This window comes from Myxine glutinosa, chromosome 13, assembly GCF_964187855.1.
Source record: "Myxine glutinosa chromosome 13, kmMyxGlut1.1, whole genome shotgun sequence".
Lineage (NCBI taxonomy): Eukaryota > Metazoa > Chordata > Myxini > Myxiniformes > Myxinidae > Myxine > Myxine glutinosa.
The window spans coordinates 53,961,286-53,986,560 of record NC_136273.1 but is presented as its reverse complement, the minus strand read 5'-3'; the positions used below and the strand labels follow the sequence as shown (position 1 = coordinate 53,986,560).

At 43.5% G+C, this 25,275-nt stretch overlaps 1 protein-coding gene across 1 annotated transcript in view; it reads left to right on the top strand.

The window, feature by feature from the left end:
• Positions 1–9,303: 9,303 nt before the first annotated feature.
• Positions 9,304–25,275, top strand: part of ORC1 (origin recognition complex subunit 1) — a 62,461-nt gene continuing 46,489 nt past the window's right edge. Inside the window, exons 1-9 of the mRNA XM_078767513.1 lie at positions 9,304–9,377; positions 10,656–10,768; positions 14,229–14,353; positions 15,083–15,258; positions 21,596–21,827; positions 22,079–22,164; positions 23,473–23,621; positions 23,778–23,903; positions 24,224–24,422. Coding sequence (XP_078623639.1) covers positions 9,375–9,377; positions 10,656–10,768; positions 14,229–14,353; positions 15,083–15,258; positions 21,596–21,827; positions 22,079–22,164; positions 23,473–23,621; positions 23,778–23,903; positions 24,224–24,422 — 1,209 coding nt within the window. The 5' untranslated portion in view covers positions 9,304–9,374. The remainder of the gene's footprint in view (positions 9,378–10,655; positions 10,769–14,228; positions 14,354–15,082; positions 15,259–21,595; positions 21,828–22,078; positions 22,165–23,472; positions 23,622–23,777; positions 23,904–24,223; positions 24,423–25,275) is intronic.

Genomic DNA, 25,275 nt, shown 5'->3' with positions numbered 1-25,275 from the left:
ATAATATCATGTCAAAATGGGAAATGACCCAAATGAATGGAAAGCACTACATCTGGCGGAAACCGAGCACAGCTCATCACCCATCTTACGGCATCCCTACAGTGAAGCATGGTGGTGGCAGCATCATGCTATGGGGATGCTTTTCAGCAGCAGCGACTGGGAGACTTGCAAGGATAGAGGGAACAAGGAATGGAGAGAAATAGAGGCAAATTCTTGAGGATAACCTGCTTCAGAGTGCAAAAGACCTTAGACTGTGGCGAAGATTTATATTCCAACAGGGCAATGACCCCAAGCATACAGCCAAAGCAACACTGAAATGGCTTCAGAACAAGAATGTGAAAGTTCTTAAGTGGTGCAGCCAAAGCTAAAACTTGAATCCCATTGAGAATCTCTGGAAAGAATTGAAGATTGCTGTTCACCGACGCTCCCCATCCAACTTGAAAGAACTTGAGCAAATCTGCAAGGAAGAATGTGAGAAACTCCCTAAATCCACATGTGCAAAGCTGATGGACATAACCAGGAAGACTTGAAGCTGTAATCGCTGCCAAAGGCACTTCTATGAAGTATTGACTCAAGGCCCAAGGGGTTGAATACTTGCGTAAATTAGGTATTTTTTGCATCTAAACATTATAGGTTCTTATGTGTAGATCAGTGAAAAAAGATCTCAATTCAATCCATTTTAAATTCAGCGTGTAATACAACAAAATGTGAAAGAGTCAAGGGGTGTGAATACTTTCTGAAGGTACTGTAAGTAATGACATCAATACTATGCTATTATTGGTGTTGTTATTACTTTTGTTATTAGAAATGGCCTTGAAAAAATGCCACAATAGTCGATAAGCTATCTATACATCTTAACATAGATGTGTCGCTCAAGGCAGTAAACCCCCTTGGAGAGGGGAGCAGATGAAGTCGGTACAACCTTCTTTTTTGACCTTTAGTCCTCCTGTCAATTTTGGTAGAAATTGGATAAGCAATGGCTGAATGTATTGCAGTCAGCCAGACAAACATCAAATTGCATATTTCATTAGCCGTTATCCAATCAAAAACATGTTCCAGTTGAACAAATGACTGTTTCAACTAGATTATGTGGATTTGGGTAAGAAAAGAAGGGATTTGAGTCAACGGCAAACAAAATGAAAGACAACACATTAGAGGATTTCTCAAAAAAAATGATGAATAATAGATGCCCTAATATAGAGCTCTATGGGACATCTCATATGACCAGTTTGCGGCTTGATTCACAATTATTTACATTTTAAAACAACAATTAAACTGTTTTCTATTTGTAAAGTACAGTAATTCTCAAATCACTCCAAGGCCTTTCCTCTAATTTAATAGTATGATAATTTATGCAAAATAATGTTATGGTCGATGGTATCGATGGTATGGCGCAGGGACATTATGAGATAATAGACATAGGACAGTATTTTGGATTTGAACCTGGGATCATGCAGTGCATATGTACTTAGTTGGAAATCAGAAATAGCCAAACCATTAGACTTAGAGAGTTGTCTCAAATGCTGCGATGACATCATCATTCACGTCCCTCCCCTCGTTATCCAACTGATGTTTTTCCAAAGTCTAATTTGACTTCATTCCAAGGTGCACGTTTTGAAGGCTTCCTGTTAATCGGTGTTGTTAACACTTTGGTTACCAAAAACAATCATAAGACTTTACTATCGACACAAAGAGATCTCTATAATAGAGCTGGGTGCAGTGGTAACCACAGGGCAATTACTGGGGGAGCATTACCACAGCGATGGTGGCTCCATCATGTCTGGACCGATTACTAAACCACGGCACTTCCAGCATTATGGAGTCCCTGGGTGCAATCGGGGATTGCGAATGCGTTCTCTCTGCTATTTCGCACCAGTGGCTCCAAACATTCCTGGTCATTGTTGTGTCATGTGTTGTCGATATGAAAGTCGTACAATCATGTCAGTGCTATGCGGCGTCTCCGACACACCATTTATTGCATGAGCTATCCCTTACCAGTTCAGTAACATTTATTTTTGAATAGACGTGAGTAGTGTAGCCAAACTTATCTGGGTGGAACCAGTGGAACCATAGATCATCATCATGGGAGGGCCTGGTCCATTCATATTTTGTGTAATATTGTTTGGTATGTTTGATGACATCATATTTTAACTCGACTCCACCCAGTGTACGAGGGGAACCAGACTTCCCGAATGTTCCTATTACCGTGAAATGGGGTGAATAGGGACAGCAAGGTGAATAGGGACGGCAAGGTGAATAGGGCCGGCAAGGTGAATAGGGACGGCAAGGTGAATAGGGACGGCAAGGTGAATAGGGACGGCAAGGTGAATAGGGCCGGCAAGGTGAATAGGGACGGCAAGGTGAATAGGGACGGCAAGGTGAATAGGGACGGCAAGGTGAATAGGGACGGCAAGGTGAATAGGGACGGCAAGGTGAATAGGGACGGCAAGGTGAATAGGGACGGCAAGGTGAATAGGGACGGCAAGGTGAATAGGGACGGCAAGGTGAATAGGGACGGCAAGGTGAATAGGGACGGCAAGGTGAATAGGGACGGCAAGGTGAATAGGGACAGCAAGGTGAATAGGGACACAAACTGAAAAAAAGTTCGGAAACTTTTTTTCGCTGAAAATTGCTAACCATACTGATTTGTTGATATTTGGGTTGAAAGTGTTCTCTTGTTTTTTTAAAAGCAACTTATAGTCCCTATTAACCCCATATATGGGTTAAATAGGAATAAATAGGGTTTTTATGGCTGTCCCTATTCACCCCGTTTTACAGGTGAATAGGGACAGTCACTAATACAAAAAAATAATCTATTATTGCATTATTCATCATTGCCATGACTGTTTCCTATTACGAGTGATGCTATAAACATGTTTGTCGATCTTTTACCTTCCTACAGGTAACACTCAAGCCTTACACGTCCATCAAACCCTATAATGTTCTATTTAAACGAGAATCTTGTCTCATTGGTTCTTTTGGAATATCTACGTTGGCTTAACGGTTAAGTTGGCTGGCTTAAGATCACAAGGTCCTGAGTTTGAGCTACTGTCAGGCTGCTGAAAGTCGCACCAGGTGGGTTGACCCAGCCCATCATCCTTCGGAGGTTGGCAAAATGAGCACCATCTTACTGGGAGGAATGAGCCATTCGGGTATCCTGCGTCGGAGTGGCCACCCGTCCAGGATTGTGCCCGATAGCCAAGAAACTGCTTCAGCAGCCCCATAGATCTGAAGATTCAAAAACGCGTGTTCTTCTTCATCATCATTATGATACATGTACATTGCATTATAAATGCTGTTTAAGTCTACTGTAGATGAGCATCGCCCCCTACCTTTCACTATCTACTCTTCACTATCGGGATGTGTATCTTGCGGATAGTTTCTCCCTGTGTAAATGTACGTTCAATACGACTGCTAATAACACAAATGCCACACTCGTAAATGATTTCTTCTGAAAAACGTTTGAAAATGCTCGTTTGTAGATTGGACAGATTTTGTTACCTCCGCCACCAAAGGTGGATGGAGGTTATGTTTTCACCCCAGTCTGTCTGACCGTCTGTTTGTTTCTTTGTGAACAAAATATCTCAAAAAGTTGTGGACGGATTCGGACGAAATTTGGCAGAGATGTAGCGTATGTGACAAGGACGAAATGACTAGATTTTGGTGAAGGTCTGGATCCGGATCCGGCTACTAGAATTTTAAAGTGATTCTTCACCATTGGGAGATCGGGCCAAAAACTATACATTGCGGGATATCTCAAAAAGTTGTGGACGGATTTGGACAAATCTTGGTGGACAGGTTGTGTGTGTGACAAGGAAGAATCGATTAGATTTTGGTGAAGATCTGAATATGGATTCGGATATGAGAATTATTTAATTTTTAAAGTAATTCTTCACCATTGAGTGACATGGCCAACCAGGTGGAGGTATGATCTCTACTGAGTGCCGTTCTAGTTTTTTTAATGTTGAAGGTTCCAGACACGGGTTACATAGTCCTCATCAAGGTCAGGCCTTGAATAAAAGAGCTGCATAAAGAGAAATAAAAGAGAGAGAATGTAAAGGTGAGGAGTGCAAATGAGTAAGAAAAGTGTATGTTGTTTGTTTGCAAGAAAGAGAGATGAGGACGAGCCCGGGAGCTGGCTCTCTTGAGAGTGTCACACTTGTTGCGAGCTTTGTGGAATGATCCGAGGTTGCCTTCGGTCAGATTTGCCTTCCAGGAGGAGAATGCAAGTTGTGCTTGAGGCAACTGCCTCACACTAGATCCAGTGTACCACGGGCGGAAATGGGAAGGATCGGAGTGATAACTGCAGACGAGATGGGGGTGAATCTGTGAATCTGAGAGAGCAGGTTTCTGTGGAAACTTCATAAGATATTCAAGTTCAGCTATAGGTACATGAGAAATGCATAAAATCTACTGACGTAGCAAAGTTACGTCGATCTTTAAAAAAGCATTGCGGCATACAGGCAACAGTTGAAACCCTTGAAAGGAATGAAGAACTACAATGATTAACCGAGGGCTGATAAGTAGTTGGAAAGAAAGAAGATCTCATGAGATTGACTAGCACATTTACTGGTAGGAAATGGATTACAGATTATGATTGCTGGGCCTTGTAGTGCCAGGATAGTCAGCTGAAGGCCGCACAACGGTGCAGTAAACAGACCACGCATATGTTGCCTGAGAGGTAAAAGTGCAGAAAGCTTCCAGGTCATAAGTTAATCCTGCTGGAGCCATGCACTTTGGAGGGAGCATCTGCACTGGTGGGATGATTACTGGTCAAACACAGGCCATAAAAGATGTGCATTTATGTCGAGGCTATATGCAATGGGTCCACTCAAGCCACTCACCACATGGTCAATCTTCCGTTGGCTCACTACGCGCTTGCTTCACTCCATGGCTGCATGAATCCAGTCTTTTTGGATGGGCTCAGACACATGTGCTTTGAAATCATTAACAAAGTGATGCTGTGAAGGCCAGACTACATATATCCCTCTCAGATCGCTCACCGTGCGTGGCGCCAGTCCTCTCTTTTCAATGATACTCTTGCATTGTTCTGATGTTGATCCTGCCTCAAGGGACCGTTCACAAGTGACCTCATCTGAAGAATGACCTATCAGCGTAACCACTCTGAGTCATGTCGTTGGTTGCTGAGGGATCTTGCAAATGGATATATACATACATATATATATATATATAAAACACAGTTTGTGTGTGTGTAATGTTACCGATAGACTCCTATACGGAGAGGCTTACGTGCTTGATATTTGGCATAGACATGCCCATTGAGCCTGGGACGAACATGGCCGAACTCAAAATATTTGACGATCCATATTTTTTATTCATATTAACCTCAGCGCATTTCAGCGAAGTACCCGCTAATCTCAGCCGGTTCCAGAGCAGCTCGCTGATTCGCTCAGAGCGATCACGTGATGTTCCATTCCCGCCGCCAGACTGATTCGCTCAGAGCGATCACGTGATGTTCCATCCTGTCACACGTCACACGTTTTTTCACCTTTTATGCGATCGTGTTTTGTATCGATTTTGTGCGATATGAATTAAATGTCTTTGAAACAGCTGTGAAACGTCTTTCCACAACCCTTCCGTAACCGATTGGAGCAGTTTATTGCCGCACAAAACGAGATCGGCGAAGCGAGTTGGTCGAGTCGTGCTGACAAAGATGGCGACACGGCGGCTTCACTTTTCACGGAGTATGAGCGTTCTATATATTTTCAATTCAGTGCGCCCGTGATTTGTGGCATAGACATGACCATTGGGCCTTCACGGTGTAATTTGTGCGAGGCTTTTGTCCGAGTGAGCTTGAGTCGAGAGGGCAAATGTACGGTTTGGGAATGTACGGGTCTCCCTTCCCCCGCCCGGCAACGCCGGTACTGGAGGACGTCACAGGATCGGTGAGTCTCCAAAATCCGCTTCGTGCTGTTGCGAATATGCAGGACTATGTCCGATTGTTGTGCTGCTCTCCGACCATGAGAACTGCAACGTCATTGTTGACTGGCCATCCCCTTCCCTCCCTCCCCCTTCCCTTCCCCCTCCACCCTACCCCTCCCCTTCTCCCCCTCCCCTCCATTTTCCCCCTTCCCCTCCCTTTTCCCCCTCCCCCTCCATTTTCCCCCCTCCCCTTCCCTTTTCCCCCTCCCCCTCCCTTTTCCCCCTCCCCCTCCCTTTTCCCCCTCCCCCTCCCTTTTCCCCCTCCCCCTCCCTTTTCCCCCTCCCCCTCCCTTTTCCCCCTCCCCCTCCCTTTTCCCCTCCCCCTCCCTTTTCCCCTCCCCCTCCCTTTCCCCCCCTCCCCCTCCCTTTCCCCCCCTCCCTTTCCCCCTGCCCCTCCCTTTTCCCCCTCCCCCTCCCTTTTCCCCCTCCCTTTCCCCCTCCCCCCTCCCCCTCCCTTTCCCCCTCCCCCCTCCCCCTCCCTTCCCCCTCCCCCCTCCCCTTCCCCTCCCCCCTCCCCCTCCCCTTCTCCCCTCCCCTCCCTTTTACCCCTCCCCTCCCCCACCCTTCTCCCCTCCCCCACCCTTCTCCCCTCCACCCCTCTTCTCCCCTCCCCCCTCTTCTCCCCTCCCCCCTCTTCTCCTCTCCCCCCCTCTTCTCCCCTCCCCCCCGTTCCCCTCCCCTCCCCCGCCCAGCAATGCCGGGTACTTCTGCCGGGTCCCCCCCTCCCCCTGCCCCCTCCCTCACCCTCCCATCCCTCACCCTCCCCATCCCCCCCTCTTCCCTCTCCCCTGCCCCCTCCCCTCCCCTCCCCTCCCCTCCCCTCCACCCTCCTCTCCCTTCCCCCCTCCTCTCCCCTCCCTTCCCCCCTCCTCTCCCCTCCCCTCCCCTCCCCTCCCCTCCCCCCCTCCTCTCCCCTCCCCTCCCCTCCCCTCCCCTCCCCCTTCCTCTCCCCTCCCCGTAAGCACGTAAGCCTCTATCAAGCACGTAAGCCTCTCCGTTTAGGAGTCTATCGGTAACATTACACACACACACACACACACACACACACACACACACACACACACACACACACACACACACACACACACACACACACACACACACACACACACACACACACACACACACACACACACACACACACACAAACTGTGTTTTATATATATAGATATATACAAGTTGCTTGGTTGTGTCTGATCAGGGTAAACGTCGTAACCACAGCACGTACAATGTTGAATGAGACCTCATTTAAGAGCTCGTGGGTCCAGACAGTGCATGCGGAGATTTAAAAGTTATTGTTATTCATCTCGAGTTATATTCATTTTTGTTGTGTACATGGTGTATATGCACAGTCATTCTTTTTCAATATACAGTAAGTTAGAAAAACCCCAAAAACTATTCAGTCAATTCTGTGTATATCTATCTGTATAATGTATCTATACAATACATATTAAACTGAAAAACAGTCAGTGAAGTCTTCCGTCCACGTGTTGACTACATGTTTATTAATTACGTACTGTTGGAACGTTGGTTGCATCCTGTCTATTAATTTTGTATGTCTATTAATCATGCATTATTGGAATGTACCTTTCGACCCTTTACATAACTGAGACCCCTTAGACCTTTGACAATCCTTTAAGACCTCCTCCCCACCCCCCAAGACTGTCAAGTCTACAAACGCTCCTAAAACCCCAAAGATCCCAGAAGATCTAAAACACCCAACAGACTCTTAAAGACCCAAAGTACCCTGAACACCAAAAGACCCTGAAGACCCCAAAAGACCCTTAAAGCCCTCGGACACTCAAAAGACCCCAAAGGCCCAAAACACCATTAAAGACCCAGAGTACCCAAAATACCCTTAAAATCCCAAACACCCAAAAGACCCAGAAGACCCCAAAAGACCCTTAAAGCCCTCGGACACTCAAAAGATGCAAGGTGCCGAGAGCAATTCCGGTGTAGGACTTCCAGCCGACATATAGTCTAACACACTTAAAACAAATTCTGTACGTGGTATTGCCATATTTCTATAGTGTACAACTTTAGTTTTATCGACATTTATATTCAATTTCCATTGTAATGATTTAACAAGCTGCAAGGCAGCTTCTGTCTCTGACATAAGGAAAACGTCATCGGCATCTAGTAAGATTGAAACGTTCATTTATTACTACACCCTTGCCCAGAACTCTGATGGATATTGCCTGATCGATTAATATGTTTCATAGCTGGCGACTTAATTAACACTTAATTTTCGACTGCGCCAAGCCGTAATTAAACAGAGAAAAAACTTTTAAAAATACCTGCAGTGTGCACGGTTCGTCTAGTCGAACAGATATGGAAAAGCACAGATACGACGTCGTATTCACCATAACTTGTTTAATTTCACCAGGAACACGATGAGGCCAACACAGTAAACATTCAGCACAAAACTTGGTTCATACATTCAGTACAGAACATGATTCATACATTCAGACCGTAAGAAAACTCTGCCCGTAATACAACACTCTGACCAGACCAACACTTCATCCCACTACGTTCACTCCTCACAAGTGAAACTCATCACCACTCCGTTCACTCCTCACAAGTGAGACTCATCGCTACTCCGTTCACTCCTCACAAGTGAGACTCATCACTACTCTGTTCACTCCTCACAAGTGAGACACCATCACTACTCTGTTCACTCCTCACAAGTGACTCATCACTGCTCCGTTCATTCCTCACAAGTGAGACTCATCACTACTCCGTTCACTCCTCACAAGTGAAACTCATCACTACTCCGTTCACTCCTCACAAGTGAGACTCATCACTACTCCGTTCTGACTTTATCACTTGGAAATCTATACATCTTGTATTTCCCAGATTGGTTTGAACAACCAAAAGCAGAACAACCAGTCATTTTGTTTGGCAATAAACAACATTCCCGTACCAAGCTGACGTTCACGCACGGTGAAGTTAGACACAAAATGGCGCCACGAAATCACGTGACCAGAAATCTCGGGTCAGCGCATGGCGCAACTCTCTTTATACAGGGACTCTATTAATACCTATAAAACATCTTTGTAATTATAAAATACCCTTTTATAAGTTTCAAAACAAATCACGAGAAACCTCTTCAAACCGTTCATTTTCCTCACTATTTCGAAGCAGCGCCACTTTCCGGTGTACTTACTGACTGTTGTGTTCTGTTTTATGATATAAATATATATGTAAAGTTTCGTTTGACAAATGTGAGAATATATAATGAATGTACAATGTTGTCGACTTTAAATAATATTGTTTAATTTTCTTTGATTCTCATTGATCAGGGAGAGACTGAGAGAGGAATTCTCAAAACAGGAAGTGCGTAATTGTGTTGTTGTTGTTTAAAGGAATTTTTTTTGAGGCACGGGCGACGGGCGGGAAACGTGTGTCTGCCATCTGGCGAGGAATCGGTAATGGTGAGATGATGCAAAGTAATCTCTCCCGTGTTGCAGAAGTACAGAAGTATGTTTGAGCTGATCGTGCAAGGTTTGTGGTGCGTTTGCAAATTATGTGGCGAAGGATTCCCGTTACGTACTAATGAAGACGAGCGTGTTGTACAGGCTAACTGTACTGATAACGATAAGCTCATAAGTCATGTTTTAATATGTCCTGCGAAATACCGAACCGGATAAGGTCAATCCGAAGGAAATTGCTGGCGATCGACACTTGGTGAGCGGAGCGGAGCGTAGTAGTAGTAGTAGTAGTAGGTAGTAGTAGTAGTGGTAGTAGTAGTAGTAGTAGTAATAGTGGTAGAAGTAGTAGTAGTAGTAGTAGTAGTACATGTGGTACAAGTAGTAGTAGTAGTACATGTGGTAGTAGTGGTAGTAGTAGTACATGCGGTAGTGGTAGTAGTAGTACAAGTAGTGGTAGTAGTAGTAGTAGTAGTGGTAGTAGTAGTAGTAGTAGTAGTACATGTGGTAGTAGTAGTGGTAGAAGTAGTACATGTAGTAGTAGTGGTGGTGGTGGTGGTGGTGGTGGTGGTAGTAGTAGTAGTAGTACAAGTAGTAGTAGTGGTGGTGGTAGTAGTAGTACATGTGGTAGTAGTAGTAGTAGTAGTACAAGTAGTAGTAGTGGTGGTGGTGGTGGTAGTAGTAGTACATGTGGTGGTGGTAGTAGTAGTAGTACATGTGGTAGTAGTAGTAGTAGTACATGTAGTAGTAGTACATGTGGTAGTAGTAGTGGTAGCAGTAGTAGTAGTAGTACAAGTAGTGGTGGTGGTGGTGGTAGTAGTAGTACATGTGGTAGTAGTAGTGGTAGAAGTAGTACATGTAGTAGTGGTGGTGGTGGTAGTAGTAGTACATGTGGCGGTAGTAGTAGTAGTAGTACATGTGGTAGTAGTAGTAGTACAAGTAGTAGTAGTAGTAGTGGTGGTGGTGGTAGTAGTAGTACATGTGGCGGTAGTAGTAGTAGTAGTACATGTGGTAGTAGTAGTAGTAGTACATGTAGTAGTAGTAGTACATGTGGTAGTAGTAGTGGTAGTAGTAGTAGTGGTACATGCATTCCCTTCTTTTTTCGTATGCAGCACAGGTCTGCAGGTAGTAGCATTATTGGCTGAGAGCGCTACTGTGCCGCTGATGCAGTGCCCCTATTACCACTTACCAGTGCCGATCCTCGTTTGACAATGGATCCCTCGTCTGAATTGTGAGGAATGCTGTAACGTACATGGTTATTGGAGTTGTTGCCTCTTCTTGTAGATGAGGAGGTACAGCGATCGACGCCTGAGCCAGCGTAGCAACAACGTGTTGCCATCGAGAAAAGGAAACGATAGTGCTGCAGATTTACAAAAGGAACAGAAAGATCTGTGTGGGTGAGTTATTAGCGTAATTCCAAATGGAACAACTGGCTTAACACTTCCTGAGACAGTCTATTCCATGATACCACCTCCAAGCCATCTTCTTTGGTGTGCAGAATGAGGCTGTGAGTTTGCATCAATATTTTGCTGTCGGTGGGGCTGCAGGACTGATGCGGTGCGCCTCCTCCCCTTCCTCCTCCCTCCTCCCAGTCCCAACCCTCATTCCCTCCTCCCAACCCTCATTCCCTCCTCCCCTTCCTCCTCCCCTTCCTCCTCCCGTTCCTCCTCCCCCATTCTTCCAACCTCCACCCTCACCCCTTCACTCCACTCCCCCTCCCCCCACCCTGCCTTTCCCAACCCCCCCCCTCCCTTTTCCATTCCTCCTTCCACCCTTTTAGTCCATGGGTTGAGTAGGGTTTACATGCACCCGCCCCCCCCCCCCCCCACAACTTAACTTCCCGGGTATGTGCATGTATCCCCCACCCTAGGGGTTAGGAAAAACCATGTTAACAGAAAAAAAACTCATTCCCAAGGTACCTCCCACGCATATTTTGATGTTACCCCCCCCCCCCCCCCCCACGTGTCAGTGATTTCCGAAAATTAGGGGTAGGCGAAATTCAAATGGCCATAACTTTTTACCTCGTCATCCTATGGTTGCATATGACCCCTCAAAATGTTTGTCCTGGGACACTCTTTACAATGATATGTGTTATATGCAAATGAGGTCACTAATGAGGTCACCAGAGGTCAAACTATGAGGGAATGAGTTTTTTTTCTGTTAACATGGTTTTTCCTAACCCCTAGGATGGGGGGAACATGGACATACCCGGGAAGTTAAGTTGTGGGGGGGGTGCATGTAAACCCTACTCAGCCCACGGACTATTTCCTCCTCCCCGTCCCCTTCCAACTCCTTCCCCTTCCTCCTCCCCATCCCCTTCCAACTCCTTCCCCTTCCTCCGCCCCATCCCCTTCCAACTCTTTCCCCTTCCTTCCCCCTTCCCCCTTCCACCTCCTCCCCCCATACTCCTCAAGCTAACTTTGTCCACCAGCCCCCTTCATCCTCCAGCCCCCTTCATCCTCCAGCCCCCTTCCTCCTCCAGCCCCCTTCCTCCTCCAGCCCCCCTCCTCTTCCAGCCCCCTTCTCCTCCAGCCCCCTCCTCCTCCAGCCCCCTTCCTCCTAAAGTCCCCTTCTTCCTCCACCCCTCCTTCTCCTCTTCCCCCATACTCTACCCCCTCCCCCATCCCCGCTTCCTCTCATAGGTTAGAGCACGAATTTTTGGAAATTCAGCCAGCGTGCCAGCGATAGCCCACCTACTCTTTTCTGTGGGATCTTTAAAGCCCAACAATTAATGCCACTAGATGGGAATGTCCAGTTTGAAGTCCACGATGCCAAAAAAAGAAGATTTCCTAACTTTAAAGAAAAACAGGAAAATATTTCTTGGGAGTGGGGCAAGAATTAATTTTTTCCCGAAATAGGAAAATGCCTGTGGAAAGATTTTCTTAAAAGAAGACAGTTTCTTAGAATATGAAAATAACCAGAAATGATCTTGCCAATTTATTATATTTGAAGTAATTTGAAGAAAAACATGAACAATGTTTTCGATTAGCATTTGAAAATTTCTATTTTTTTGCTAATGCAGTCAAATACAGCTTCCCCAAAATATATGGAGAACAAAATGTGTCTTATTCTAATGTATTTGTGCATCAGCAATGTTGTACCACACCATTTACTCACAAGATATCGAATAATGGTGTTTAAATAAAGAAATGCAAACTGCTGTAACAATTTTTATGCGTCCCTCAATGGAGGTATTATGTTTTCGGGTTGTCCGTCCGTCCATCCGTCCAAACGGGCTAAAACTCGTTTTTCTCAGCAACCATATGTCCGATTGAGACAAAACTTTCAGGGTAGGAGTGATACCTCATGCAGAATGTTTTTATGATAATTGTGATGTCATAGGTCACATGGTCAGCAGCCATCTTGGATTAAAAGCAAATAATAATAAAATTATTTCTCGGAAACCGCTGAATTGAAAAATTTGAAACTTGGCACATTGTCAAGTACTCCCAATGGGGACCAAAAGCATGATAATGATGACATCATAGGTGAAGTGGTATACCAGCCAAAAATGTTTTAATCGAATTCCTTATCCTAAAAATCTGAAATTGCATGCACATGATCTATGACCCATTTGTATTGAAGTATTAAATTATGACATAATAGGTCACATGGTTTGGCAGCCATTTTGGATTTAAGGAAAATATTAAATAATTATATCTCTGAAACCTCTCACCCTATCGATGCAAAATTTTACAAATATCATCTTACAGCACTGTTGCATATAGTTTGAAAATGATGATGTTGTAGGTCACGTGGTTTGGCAGCCGTCTTGGATAGAAAAACGAACCTCATCCGATCAACACGAAACTTCACAAACGTGATCCTCTACCCATACATATGCAGAGTGATGGCATCTACCCGTTGTGGGACTATGCGGAGGCATATTGGTGACACAGTCGCATTGTTCTCGTTTACTAATCCCCTACTCCCCCTTTTCGAACAAACCAAGAAAGGGCAAACTTAGCCTCAGTAGAAATTTCATTCATGGTCCATGAACTTCTCTAGTCCGAGGGATGGCACACACGTGTATGAATCTCCCTGTATGTATGTGAAACAATGATTGACAGTTTATAGCTGAGTCAGGATTCGAACCTTCGCCAGACGGCTCACAGGTGAGTCCATACACCTCGAGGCTACCCTACCAACCAGCTCTTAAATTGGCACTAGATTTGTAGCCAGCTCTGATTGACATTGATATTGATAACATCATCACCCACAAGTGTTAAACGTTTCTTGTTTCCCTTAATATGTCACTGATATGATGATAGCAGCTGTGACTGTTTAAATGGCAACTACATATAGCAAATGTCATGTCATGTCATTCACCACTTTATGGAGCTATTTGTACGATGTGCACAAGTTACAGGTTTTAACAATATAATAAACATTGTGGTTCTAACACTTATTGGGGCTGACAAGATAGCTCAGAGGTACGGTATATGCACTCACCTTTGAGCCGTTTACAAGTAGCCAATGTCGGCCCAGCTATAAACTGTCATGCTTGTTTCACAAACACGGCAAGGCCTCTGTGTGCGTGCCACACGTCGGAGGGCAATTAAGACGCCCAGCACTGGTTGTTTGTGGACGCTTGAACAAATTACAAATTTCTGCCACAATAAAATGTCAGTCTTTGCCAGCCGGCTCCAGAAAGACTTGCGCCAGAATTGTTCTCCCCCCGGCCAACGTGACAAACCGGTAAACCCACGTGGGTCCCACGTAATTTCAGCACGTGTTTTCACTACTATCTATAGCATTACCAAGGAATGGGCAAAATGCTAAAATACTCTGCATTCTTAGCCTAATTATGTTGGTATCCTAACTGAGTCCTCCATTGCCTCTTTACCTGATTTACAGGGATGTAGTTGTGCAAACTGGCAAAATAAATCCACAAGATGTCCGGCTTGGAAGCTACATCCTGGTGGCTGGATTCGATGACTCCAAGCCACATGTTGCGAAGATTCTTTCTCTCAACGATGATGGTAACGCTGGGTTTGGGGCGTGCTACTTTCTCATTGACACTACATGCAGTTCATTTTCTGCTTTTCTTACTAATTTTGAAAAATTTTCTTGTGCTATACATGGTGTCTAAAGGAAAAACATGGATAGTGTTCCCCTCTTTTATTAGATTCTACATCTACATGTACTGTAAACATTGCTGGCTATTCATCAGATCCCACTTCACCTATTTTTCTGTTTCCTAGGAATCCATATTTGGTCCCCTTTTGTTTTCTCAACTGCATCCATTTGGTAGAATCTCACAGGATTTCGTTAATGGCTTTCTGATGATATCCATATATATACCTGTCCGTTGAACCTCGTGATGTGTTCTATTCACAATTCGAAATGCCTGTCTGAAGTGCAAACAAGAATGTTCATGAACTTCTTCAAATTCAATGCTGCAACATTGACATGCTGATCCTTTGCTCCTCAACCATTTTTCCATAGGTAAACTTCCAGAAAGTGGAACTTTGGGATGACCAATTAATCTATGCTTCCACAGTTTGAAATAGTTCAAGCCTGTAATTGATTACATCACTCCAATCCTCAAACGTTGTCGTTCGATCCCAGTGCACCAACGAATATATTTTAATATATTGCTTATAACCTTTAAAGCTAAATAGAAATTTGTTTCTGATTATATTTTAGACCTAATTACACCATCTCTTTGTTATCCCAAGACATTTTAACCTTTATTGCTGGACGTGCAGGTAGCATGGCAAGTGTGTGTTGGTTTGCTAGACCGTCTGAGCTACCTAAGCGGTTGCTTCGTAAACTCAACCGACCTCTCCATTCTCAAGAACTATTTCTCTGCGTGGACGGAGAGAGGCATCAGTCCCTTTGGAGCTCTGAGATTGACTCAGACACAATCCTGGGCCTTGCACAGGTAAACTGATTGTACCGACGTCATTTGGCCTACAGTACCACACTGAACACGACACTCGTTGAATCATTTTCTGCCTCGCTCAAGTACAATAGTGTCAAGTACCTTATTAATTCGCTTCATTTTGTGGTTGTGCCACTCGCTGCTATTTCAAGTGTCCTCCGGTGCGGATTGTTCCGTAGAAGCACCCCTTGTTGAGCTTGCTGCATTTCTGATCTTATTTTGTGGATCGATATTCCCAGATATATTTTCTCACCTTATCCACCATATTCGCTAATAGTGCTGCAAATTATTTTTCTTTTCTGTCTTCTTTTTGCTTTTCTTGTGTTTCATTCTTGTTTATTTACTTTGCTTGCATCTGCTTCATTATGATTTTTCTTTTTACTTGTTGATAATGGTACAAGATTATTTTTTATATATGGTCTAAGCTCGTGGAAGAGCTAGGACACCGAACATATCAGGATGCAACATAACAAAGGGAAAGACACAGGAAACAGAAGCAGGAGAAAGTGGAAACGCCAATTGCATGGCGGAGGGAGAAAGTAGATAGAGACAGGCAAACAAGGGATGCAGGTGAAGATGAGGGTGACGGGAGAGCGCAAGGGGTAGACAAGATGGATACATAAGCAAAATTTTGGGAGGGTGGGGGTTTACTGGATGTAGAAAAGAAAAGAAGACAAGCGTTACGCCTAGGTCCACCGTCGGTGAAGTAATGTGAGTTGACAAAGTGGAAGATGCAGGAAACATGGAAGAGTCGATAATATTTGCGAGTGGGTTGGAGATACACCTACACACCAGATTAGAAGTTAGTAGTTCGTTTATTTTTCAAGATATTCCGCTCACAAGGTTCAGACATATATGGTGGTGGCCATCTTGGATTTTGACGTGGCGACCCAATTTTCAATAGCGTTCTTCCTTATGCCTAGATACAGTCGCGCACCGGATTAGAAGTTAGTAGTTCATTTATTTTTCAAGATATTCCGCTCGCAAGGTTCAACGCACGCACACATGCACGCACGCACGCATGGATGCACACACGGACGCACACACGGACGGAGGGGAAAACCATAGTCCCCCTTTCGCTCCGCGGTGTGACGGGGAACAAAAAGATCATTAGAGTTCTTTTGTTAAAAGATTTGTTAAAAGAAAAGATAATTACTGTTATTTTTTTTCCATTATATTGTCATAAAGAAAATAATGAGGTGGTTGCTGTGGAGGAGGGGTTTGGAATAGTGAAGTGTCACAAATTGTGTCTGTGTGTGTGTGTGTGTTATGCAGTGTATTTGCTCAGTGTGAAGTTAGACCTTAATAGTATGCCCAAAAATATTTATGAAACATATTGTTTATTATCGGTTTATTATATACGGATTACTGTAAACGTTACGTTTGACGAGGTGAGATGTTGATTCTAAAAGTTGAGATGTTGTAGTTAGAGTTTAACCTGTGTAGAAAGATTCTTACTGTGCGGGTGATTTCCTGTTACACCCGGATATGGAATCATCTAGCAAGTATGAGGATTTTTTCCGAGAGAAGGACTTTCGTGATTGATCTCCCTCCAAGAATGCATCCCATATTTTTCATTGTACATGTCAATACTCAGAATCGACTTATCTATGTTTTAAGACAGTGCTGATAATGATTCTGTGGCTTGTTTTAAATACTGTACCTCTATATGATAAAAAAAACAAGACCAAAAGTCTAACAGCGGCATAGTCAGGCTTGTAAAATATTATAAACCACAAACACACATGATTAGCTTTTTAAACAGTCGCTAATGGTGTTTATAACATTAAACAAAGAAATTTGGAGGAATCCAGACATCCATGAGGTAAGTTTTACTTTCAGAACTGAGCGAAGATCTACTGTAATCTGTATACCCCTCAAGGGTTGGAGGTGTGCTCATTTACCAAGCAGCTAGCTAGCACTTGCCAAGCCAGCTGTTCCTTAACGGTTTTGAATGGAGTGCTTGCTCGAATGCTTAAACCACTTTGCGATCTCTCCACAAGAAATTTGGTAAATGAACACACACCCAATGTTCTTGAGACCCGACCATTGATCGATTGTAATCTATGTACCCCAAAGAGGAATGACCCTTCCTGCAGCTCCCGTAGTGAGCGGGTGCTTACGCCATAATGCCGTCACATACGTAATGACGTAGCATGATGGCCGGACACTAAACTGCCACGACTTTGTTATATACAAGATATATATTTAACCTCCAGTAACATTGCAGTCACTACAAAGGGATTCGTGTTACGATTAGATTTACTATATTAATAACGTTACGTTATTATTACGAAAATTATATTATTTAAAAAAAAACCGAGGTGAATTCCTTACTTCCGCTTTTACACCGCTTCAATCCATCAACGTTCCATTCACGACATTGGGATTAAAGTGTTATGGTTATATTTACTATAATATTATTATTACTACGAAAACGATGTGACTGAAACGATACCACTGTATTAAGAAACCTGGGTTTAATTTGTCCGAAGCAGACGGTGAGTCATAACGCCTAAGGCCTATATGTACCGTATTGTTGGAAGAGACGTAACGCTGATGCTTTCGATATTTGATGATCATTTTAACAATCTGTTTGTTTGTGTTTCACACTGAATGAAAAACGTAAAGGTAGATCATGGCGATTGTGATATATCACAGGTTCGACAATATCTTCGGCATGAACGGCATATAAATCAAAATGGCGGTGTGTGGAGAGTCAGCCGCAGCACCGCCGTAATGACATCGGACGTACTCGCATCACCCTGTCATGTGACCAGGTTCTTAGCTCTGATTGGTATACGTTTGAGGGGACATACATACATACAGACGGACAAACACTGTTCTAGACGGATTTGCCCGATGGGCTACGCTGTAAAAATCATGTTGGAAAAACTATTTAGATTAACGATTTATCCGAAAGATCAGCCCACATTTATTCAAATAATATGCACAAAACAGCTCATTAATATTAATGACCCTGGAAGTACGGTAGCTATAGCGATGCATTGTGACAGTATCAGGGAGGAGTTGACACTTCTGTTGTTTGACAGATTTGTTAGAGCTTCGTCTTGTACTCAAAATCGATTTCTCCATGAATGAAGGAATGAAAATTAGCCAATTCGACTTGTACTCCACATCGACTTGTAGGCCGAAAAATACGTAAATAGGAACGCAGAGTGTGAAGTGGGAGGACTAATACTAATAAGATGCTACCCATGCGTTTGCACAGGTAATCCAGGGTTTCCTTGTTGCTTGCCATGTTTGAGCTTTTTTGCTTTAACTTTCAAGAAACTCCAGTTTGGCCGGTTTAGAATCTATCGAGTAAAGAAGCTTTAGTGTTTTGTGCCAAAGAGAAAAAAAAGGCAAAGTATATGGGGGGATGGGGGGGAGGGGAGGTGGAATGGAGACAGGGGAGGGGAAGATTCTCCATTTTTACACATGTTATACTGATTACTCCAAAGTACATGCCAATCATCCAATGGTGGTACAGTCTCTCCCTCTCTCTCTCCCTCTCTCCTGCTATCTCTCTCTCCCCCTCCCTTCCCCCTTCACCCCTCCCTCCATCTCCCTCTCTCTCTCTCTCTCCCACTCTTATTTTTGAGTTTGATGGGCAAGACTGTCTTGCACCATTGGCGGAATTCTCAAAAATGGTTATTTTGTTTAAAAAAAATTGGCATTGAGTTTTTTCTTCCTTGGACACTGATGCAAACACAAAAGCAACCGTGGTTGTTCTGGGATGGTTGCAATTTTTCTTTGACTGTTCTTTTATTGTAACTGCTTGAATTTTTTTGCAAGTTTGTACATATACACAAAGAATTAAGTTAAGCACCCCCCCCGTTTTTTTACAACCTCGCACATTACAAGTTTGTTGTCGTCAAAACAGTGTAATATACCCATGATATTGCTATATTTTCTGGAGAAGTGATATTATGGTCACATAAAAACATAACAATCATGCCGTTTTCAATATTTTATTCTGAATAATTTAAGGTGAAATTTTTTGGGAATTTTAGGCATATTTTCACCTCAATTTAAGTATGGAGCTATAGGTCCATCACGGACAGTGTGGATGACGTTTATGTTTTCTAACGTACAGTCATTGTTCTGAGAAGACCTCTAGCGATCTTTGCGTCAATAACGTGTGTAGGACCCACGTGATCGGATCACTGACTCAACCAATCACTTTTTTTCACTTTGATCACTCAATTTCATCAATGGATAATTGCTAATGTCATACCAATCATTATTTGATCTCACATACCTTAGAATATATGCCAATGTATACATATACACAAAGAATATATATTAGGGGGTGCTTACCTTAATTCGTTGTGTAGGGGTGCTTAACTTAATTCTTTGTGTATACATTCCAAAGCCCATGGCATGTGCCCTGTTTTACAGTGTTGACATGTACACCTTGGATCAACATTGCAATTGTTTTTTTTTTTGGATACAACATCGAGGCTCATGTAAGAGCTAACATTAATCACACAAAAAAAACCGGACACATAAAACATAAAAAAGATCCCTCTCTCTCCCAACAAGATTGGGAGAGAGAGGGAAGCACACAAGTACAACAGCAGAGAACAAGGACATTTGGAGATCTGTGGGAGGGAGAGGGCTTGGGAGGAGGAGGCATGGGAAGCGGGGGGGGGGGGGGGGGCGGGGGGGGGGAGTGGGAGAGGTATAAAACACATGGACACTGCTAGTACTTCCAGGAAAGAAGTTGGTATTTCAAAAAAGTGGATCTGGGGTGAATTAATGGGGGTAGAAAAGATCAAGGTTTTGGATGGGGGAAGATAAGAGATGGTGGTGAACAACTGTTTTAAAGACCTGGAGGGAGGAGTGGGATTGAGAGAGTGAGGGAGTTTGTTCCAGAGGCAGGAGAAAAGAGGAATTAAAGATTGAAGGTGAGCAGAGAGTTTTGATTTTGGCACTTTCACCAGAAGAGGGTTGCTGGCAGATCTTGTGCGACCTGTAGGAAAATTTGGGTGACCGAACACACACAGAGCTGGGGGACCTAGGCCAGAGAGGAGTCGGTAGAAGACAGATATAATCGGTAGAAGAAGATATTGCAGTTATAATCTATGCAGATCTTTTGGAATTCTGACAGTCGATGGATTCCCTCATTTTTGCCTTGGCATGTGTAATTTTCGGTGATATTTTTATTCTAAAACATTATCATTGCACCTTTATTATTCACCCGAGGATGAGCGAAGTGAGGTTGAGGCCGTTTACTCCTGGTACGTGAAACACCCTGCAACCCATGCCTACAAAAAACAGACTTGTTGGAACACAGACCACATTTTCTATCCAATTAAAATGTAACTTTTTTTTTTAAAATCACTATGGGCAGGTGCTCCGATGTTGAAAGTTTTGTGTCAATCGCTCAAGTGGATGCGAAGAAAACAAATTTAATAGTAAACTAGAAAGCATCTGAAAATGCAAACCCCGTCCACATCCACTTTGTATTCAGACTTCTTCTTCCTTATGCTAAACATGACAAAAAACGCAAAAAAAAAAATACAAAAAGATTGACGATTTTAGGTGACCTTTACCTTTTTGACCTCAAAAGCAATAGCTTTCAGTGACCCGATATACAAATCCTGCTCAAATTTCTAGTGAATCGGATGAAAATTGATGATTCAATGCAACCTTTGACATTTTAATCTAAAAAAAAATAATTGGCGCCTAGCTTTTGATTGATGAACTAGTTCACTGACCCAATATGCAAATTCTTAAATTTTCAGGTCGATTGATGAAAATTGACGATATTATGTGACGCTGACCTTTGACCTTTTTGCCAAATTATTAATATGCCTTCTCCATATTCTCATAATAAAGCTTTGTTGAAAATTTGATGACAAAACTCAAACGGTAAATAGGTTACGGACCGGACAGACACACAAACAGACACACAGAATTGTTTGAAAAACCCCGTCCCCCGCACATATAACGCAGGGCCTCAACCAACGTTCCACAACATGGTTGCGGATGGTTGTGGATGGCTACTAGTAGTAATAGTTATTGTGAAAATGTATGCAGAACTGCCAGAACTCCCCCGCCCCACCCCTCTCCCACACTGTTTAATGGTGCCTTTGTATCCTCTGCTTCTTCAACGGCCGCAATTATTTTCACCTTCTTTACACTCGCCTCTAAGCTTCATAGCCAGGGTTTGAATAGCTCAAACCCAACCCGACGTCATAGCCCGACTTCATAGCCTGACCCGGCTACAAACTGTCATCCTGGTGTTTTGTATGTAGAGCAAGGCACCAATGTGTGTGCATGTCTTAAGAGGGTATAGTGTTTTCAATACACTGCCTTCTATCTTCAGGTAAAGCTGCTGAAAGCAGATGATCCTGACCCTGCTGCAGACTCAGACAACGTGTTTGTGGTCTGTCTCTCCTGGGATGGCCGTACCATCTCGCCTCTTACAGCCGAGCAGCTTTCTTCTCACCAACTCGATCCTCAGGCGGTCATCACAACTCCGTCTGCAGAGCCCTCTGTCCCACAGAATGGAACAAATGCAATGAATCAACATGGAAGAGCCAAAGATTCCAAACCTAGTTGGTTTTTCATCTTCCTTTACTTCTTTACCTCCATGTTCATGATACTTTTTAAAGTTTAAAAACTGCCTTGCAAGATCACTGACACTCGTCACATTGAAATATTGATTTTCTTATTATCACCTGTTCGAAAGTCCGACTGCCCTTGGCATTTGGTACCATGTCGAGATACTTAAACCTTTTATGGTCTCTATTTTAAGAAGGCTTTTGCTGTCTCAATTCCCACCTCACCACTACCTCAAATACCCAAGCTCAAGTGCATAGGCGTCGACTGACCACAGAAGAAATGATCTCTATGATCTTTGAGGAGGAACCAATGGTAACGGTGACCAATAAGGTATTGATTGCATTGTATACTGCTGTGCCAATTATTTGTTCATTCTGTTTTGTTACCTCCACCACTGAAGGTGGACGGACATTATCTTTTCACCCCCTGTCTGTCTGTCTGTGAGCAGGATATCTCAAAAAGTTATTGATGGATTCTGACAAAACTTGGTGGACAGGTTGGGTGTGTGAGAAGGACTAATTGATTAATTATATTTCATTGAAGATCCTAATCTGGATCCGGATACGATAATTTTTTTCATTTTTTACAAGTGATTCTTCAACATTGAGAGATGGGGCCAAAAACGATATTTAACATGATATTTCAAAAAGTTGTGGATGGGTGATGACAAAACTTGGTGGATGAGTTATTTAGGTGACAAGAACATGCAGATTCGATTTTGGCTCGGGTCCGGATGCAGATCCGGCGTATCAGTGGAATACAAAATGTAAACTGTTCGGTCTGGCGGAGGTGTGCGCTCAACCCAGTGCTGTTCTAGTTACCTCCACCACCATAGGTGGATGGAGGTTATGTCTTCACCCCTGTCTGTCTGTCTGTTTGTTTGTCCATTTGTTTGTGAACAAGATATCTCAAAAAGTTGGGGACGGATTCGGACGAGATTTGGCACAGAGGTAGCGTATGTGACAAGGACGAAATTATTATATTTTGGTGAAGATCCGGATTCGGATCCGGCTAGTAGAATTTTTAAAGTGATTCTTCACCATTGGGAAATGGGGCCAAAAACGAGACGAAGCAGGATATCTCAAAAAGTTGTGGACAGATGATTTTGATTAAATGTGATTGTCTGGTCTCCTCTGGGATACAAAACGTAAACTGTTCACCTGGCGGAGGTATGCTCTCTACCGAGTGCCTTTCTTGTTCCTTATGGAATTAGAATACTGTTTGAGCAATCCATTAAAACTTGTAAATAAATTTAAATTATACTTGTTTGAAGGTTTTTTTTATTTATTATTGTTTTGTTTTTGTATATTGCATTTAAACTCGATCTCGTTTTGCATTTTTTGGTGTATTTCCAAATAGGTATGGTGATGATAATCTTGATTCCAGCCACCATCTTTCAAGTCCTCATTTTAGGCTTGCTTTTCAAATTGACCTTAATTGTCTCATAAAATAGGCCTCTCTGGGTCTGCGATCATGTGCAGGCTCAGCTGGATAAATCGATATGCACAAAAGTTATTCACCCCCTTCACCCCTCCCTCTTCGCCCTCCCATGTGTTTCCTCACCTCCACCTTTTCCTCTCCTCCTTGGCAGGAGGACTCAGCTGAAACACACTTTTGTCATTTTCCTTCCATTACCAGAGCAGCAAGCGAGGCAAGGTTTCAAGTGGCCATTCTATCAAAATTGCCACCCGGAGTCTATCCCTTCGGAAATGCAATAACCACAGAGATAAGCCCCTCCCATCTCCGCGAACCTTAAAAATCAGCAGAACCACAAGAGAGAACACAAAGTCAGTCCTCAATAAATGCCGTGTACAACTTTGAACCATCTATTTGATTGTTTTTGGGGTTTTTTTTTAAATAAAAGATTATTTTATAATATACTTTGAGCTTTTTGGCAACGCCAAACTACCTGTTGTTTTACCCCCAACTCCATTTGTGGTCAGAAATGTTTCAATAGCTCAGGATTGCAAGGCTCCCATCCACAAAAATGATTCTCCTTGGTGTCTCAGATCGGCTTCACGTCTGCTGGCGAAATCGAATGGCACTGCAAAGACACAGCCGACTGTCAGGTACGGCAATGGACAGATGAGAGTCAGATGAGAACATAACCTTTATTTTGTGCATATTGGTAAACTTATCTTGTAAAACACTATAGCTGTTAGCAATTTATATGAGCCTTCGAAGTCCAATAATCTCAGGTCCAGCAGCACCCGAGCCAGTATTGCTAATGACAGCATTGTCATTGGTGTAGGTTCCATGATTTTTGACAAAGTTTTGTTGCGATTTCTGAAGGTACTCCGAGTTTGATAGTGTCGGTTTTTCATCTAGGAATTCAGATTTATTTTAGTATCGTATTTCATGCCAGTTCTATTTTCCCCTTCTTTGACAGTCGCACTTCCAAGCGCAATAAGATCCTGGAGGAAAGTATTTCTGAGGATATTGCAGAAAGTGATGAAGATTATGAAGAGGAAGAAGAAAATGACATCAAGGAGGATGATGATGATGATGATGAAGAGGAGGAACTTGAAGCAGTAAAACCAAGGAGAAGTCACCGTCACATTCCAAAGGGAAGAGTTTCACAAGGAAAGGTTAGCAAATTTAGTCCAAACCTCAATATAAATTTTGTTGCTTGTGGTGGAACCTCATTTAGGGAATGTAGAACCCCCCTTGGAATGAAATGCTTAAATATTGTACTGTTTTCACTGCATCTGTTGAAGCAATGTCTGCCGCAGGCAGGTAGGTGGTCTGTCCTGCCGCAGGCAGGTAGGTGGTCTTTCTGTCTTCTACCGACTCCTATCCGGCCTAGCTCCCCCAGCTCTATCTGTGCTCTGTCCCCCAAATATTCCTACAGGTCGCACAAGATCTGCCAGCAACAATCTTCTGATGAAATTGCCAAAATCAAGACTCTCTGCTCACCTTCACTCTTTCATTCCCCTTTTCTCCCGCCTCTGGAACAAACTCCCTCACTCTCTTCAATCCCACTCCTCCCTGCAGGTCTTTAAAACAGCTGTTCACCACCATCTCTTATCTTCCTCCATCCAAAACCTTGATCTTTTCTACCCCCGTTAATTCACCCCAGATCCACTTTTTTGAAATTCAGACTTCTTTCCTGAAAGTTCTAGCAGTGTCCATGTGTTTTATACTTCTCCCACCCCCCCCCCCCCCACCCTGCCCCGGCCTTCCCATGCCTCCTCCCACCAAGCCATCTCCCTCCCACAGATCTCCCGACGTCCCTGTTCTCTGCTGTTGTACTTGTGTGCTTCCCTCTCTCTCTCCATCTTGTTTCCCGCTCCCTTTATTGTATGTTTTGTGTGTCCGTTTGTTTTTTTTGTGATTGATGTTAGCTCTTACACGAGCCTCGATCTTGTATACCAAAGGTCTCCATGGGATTGACTTTTTTATTTTCTTTGACAGTATCTAAGGCTCATAGTGGAGCTGCCA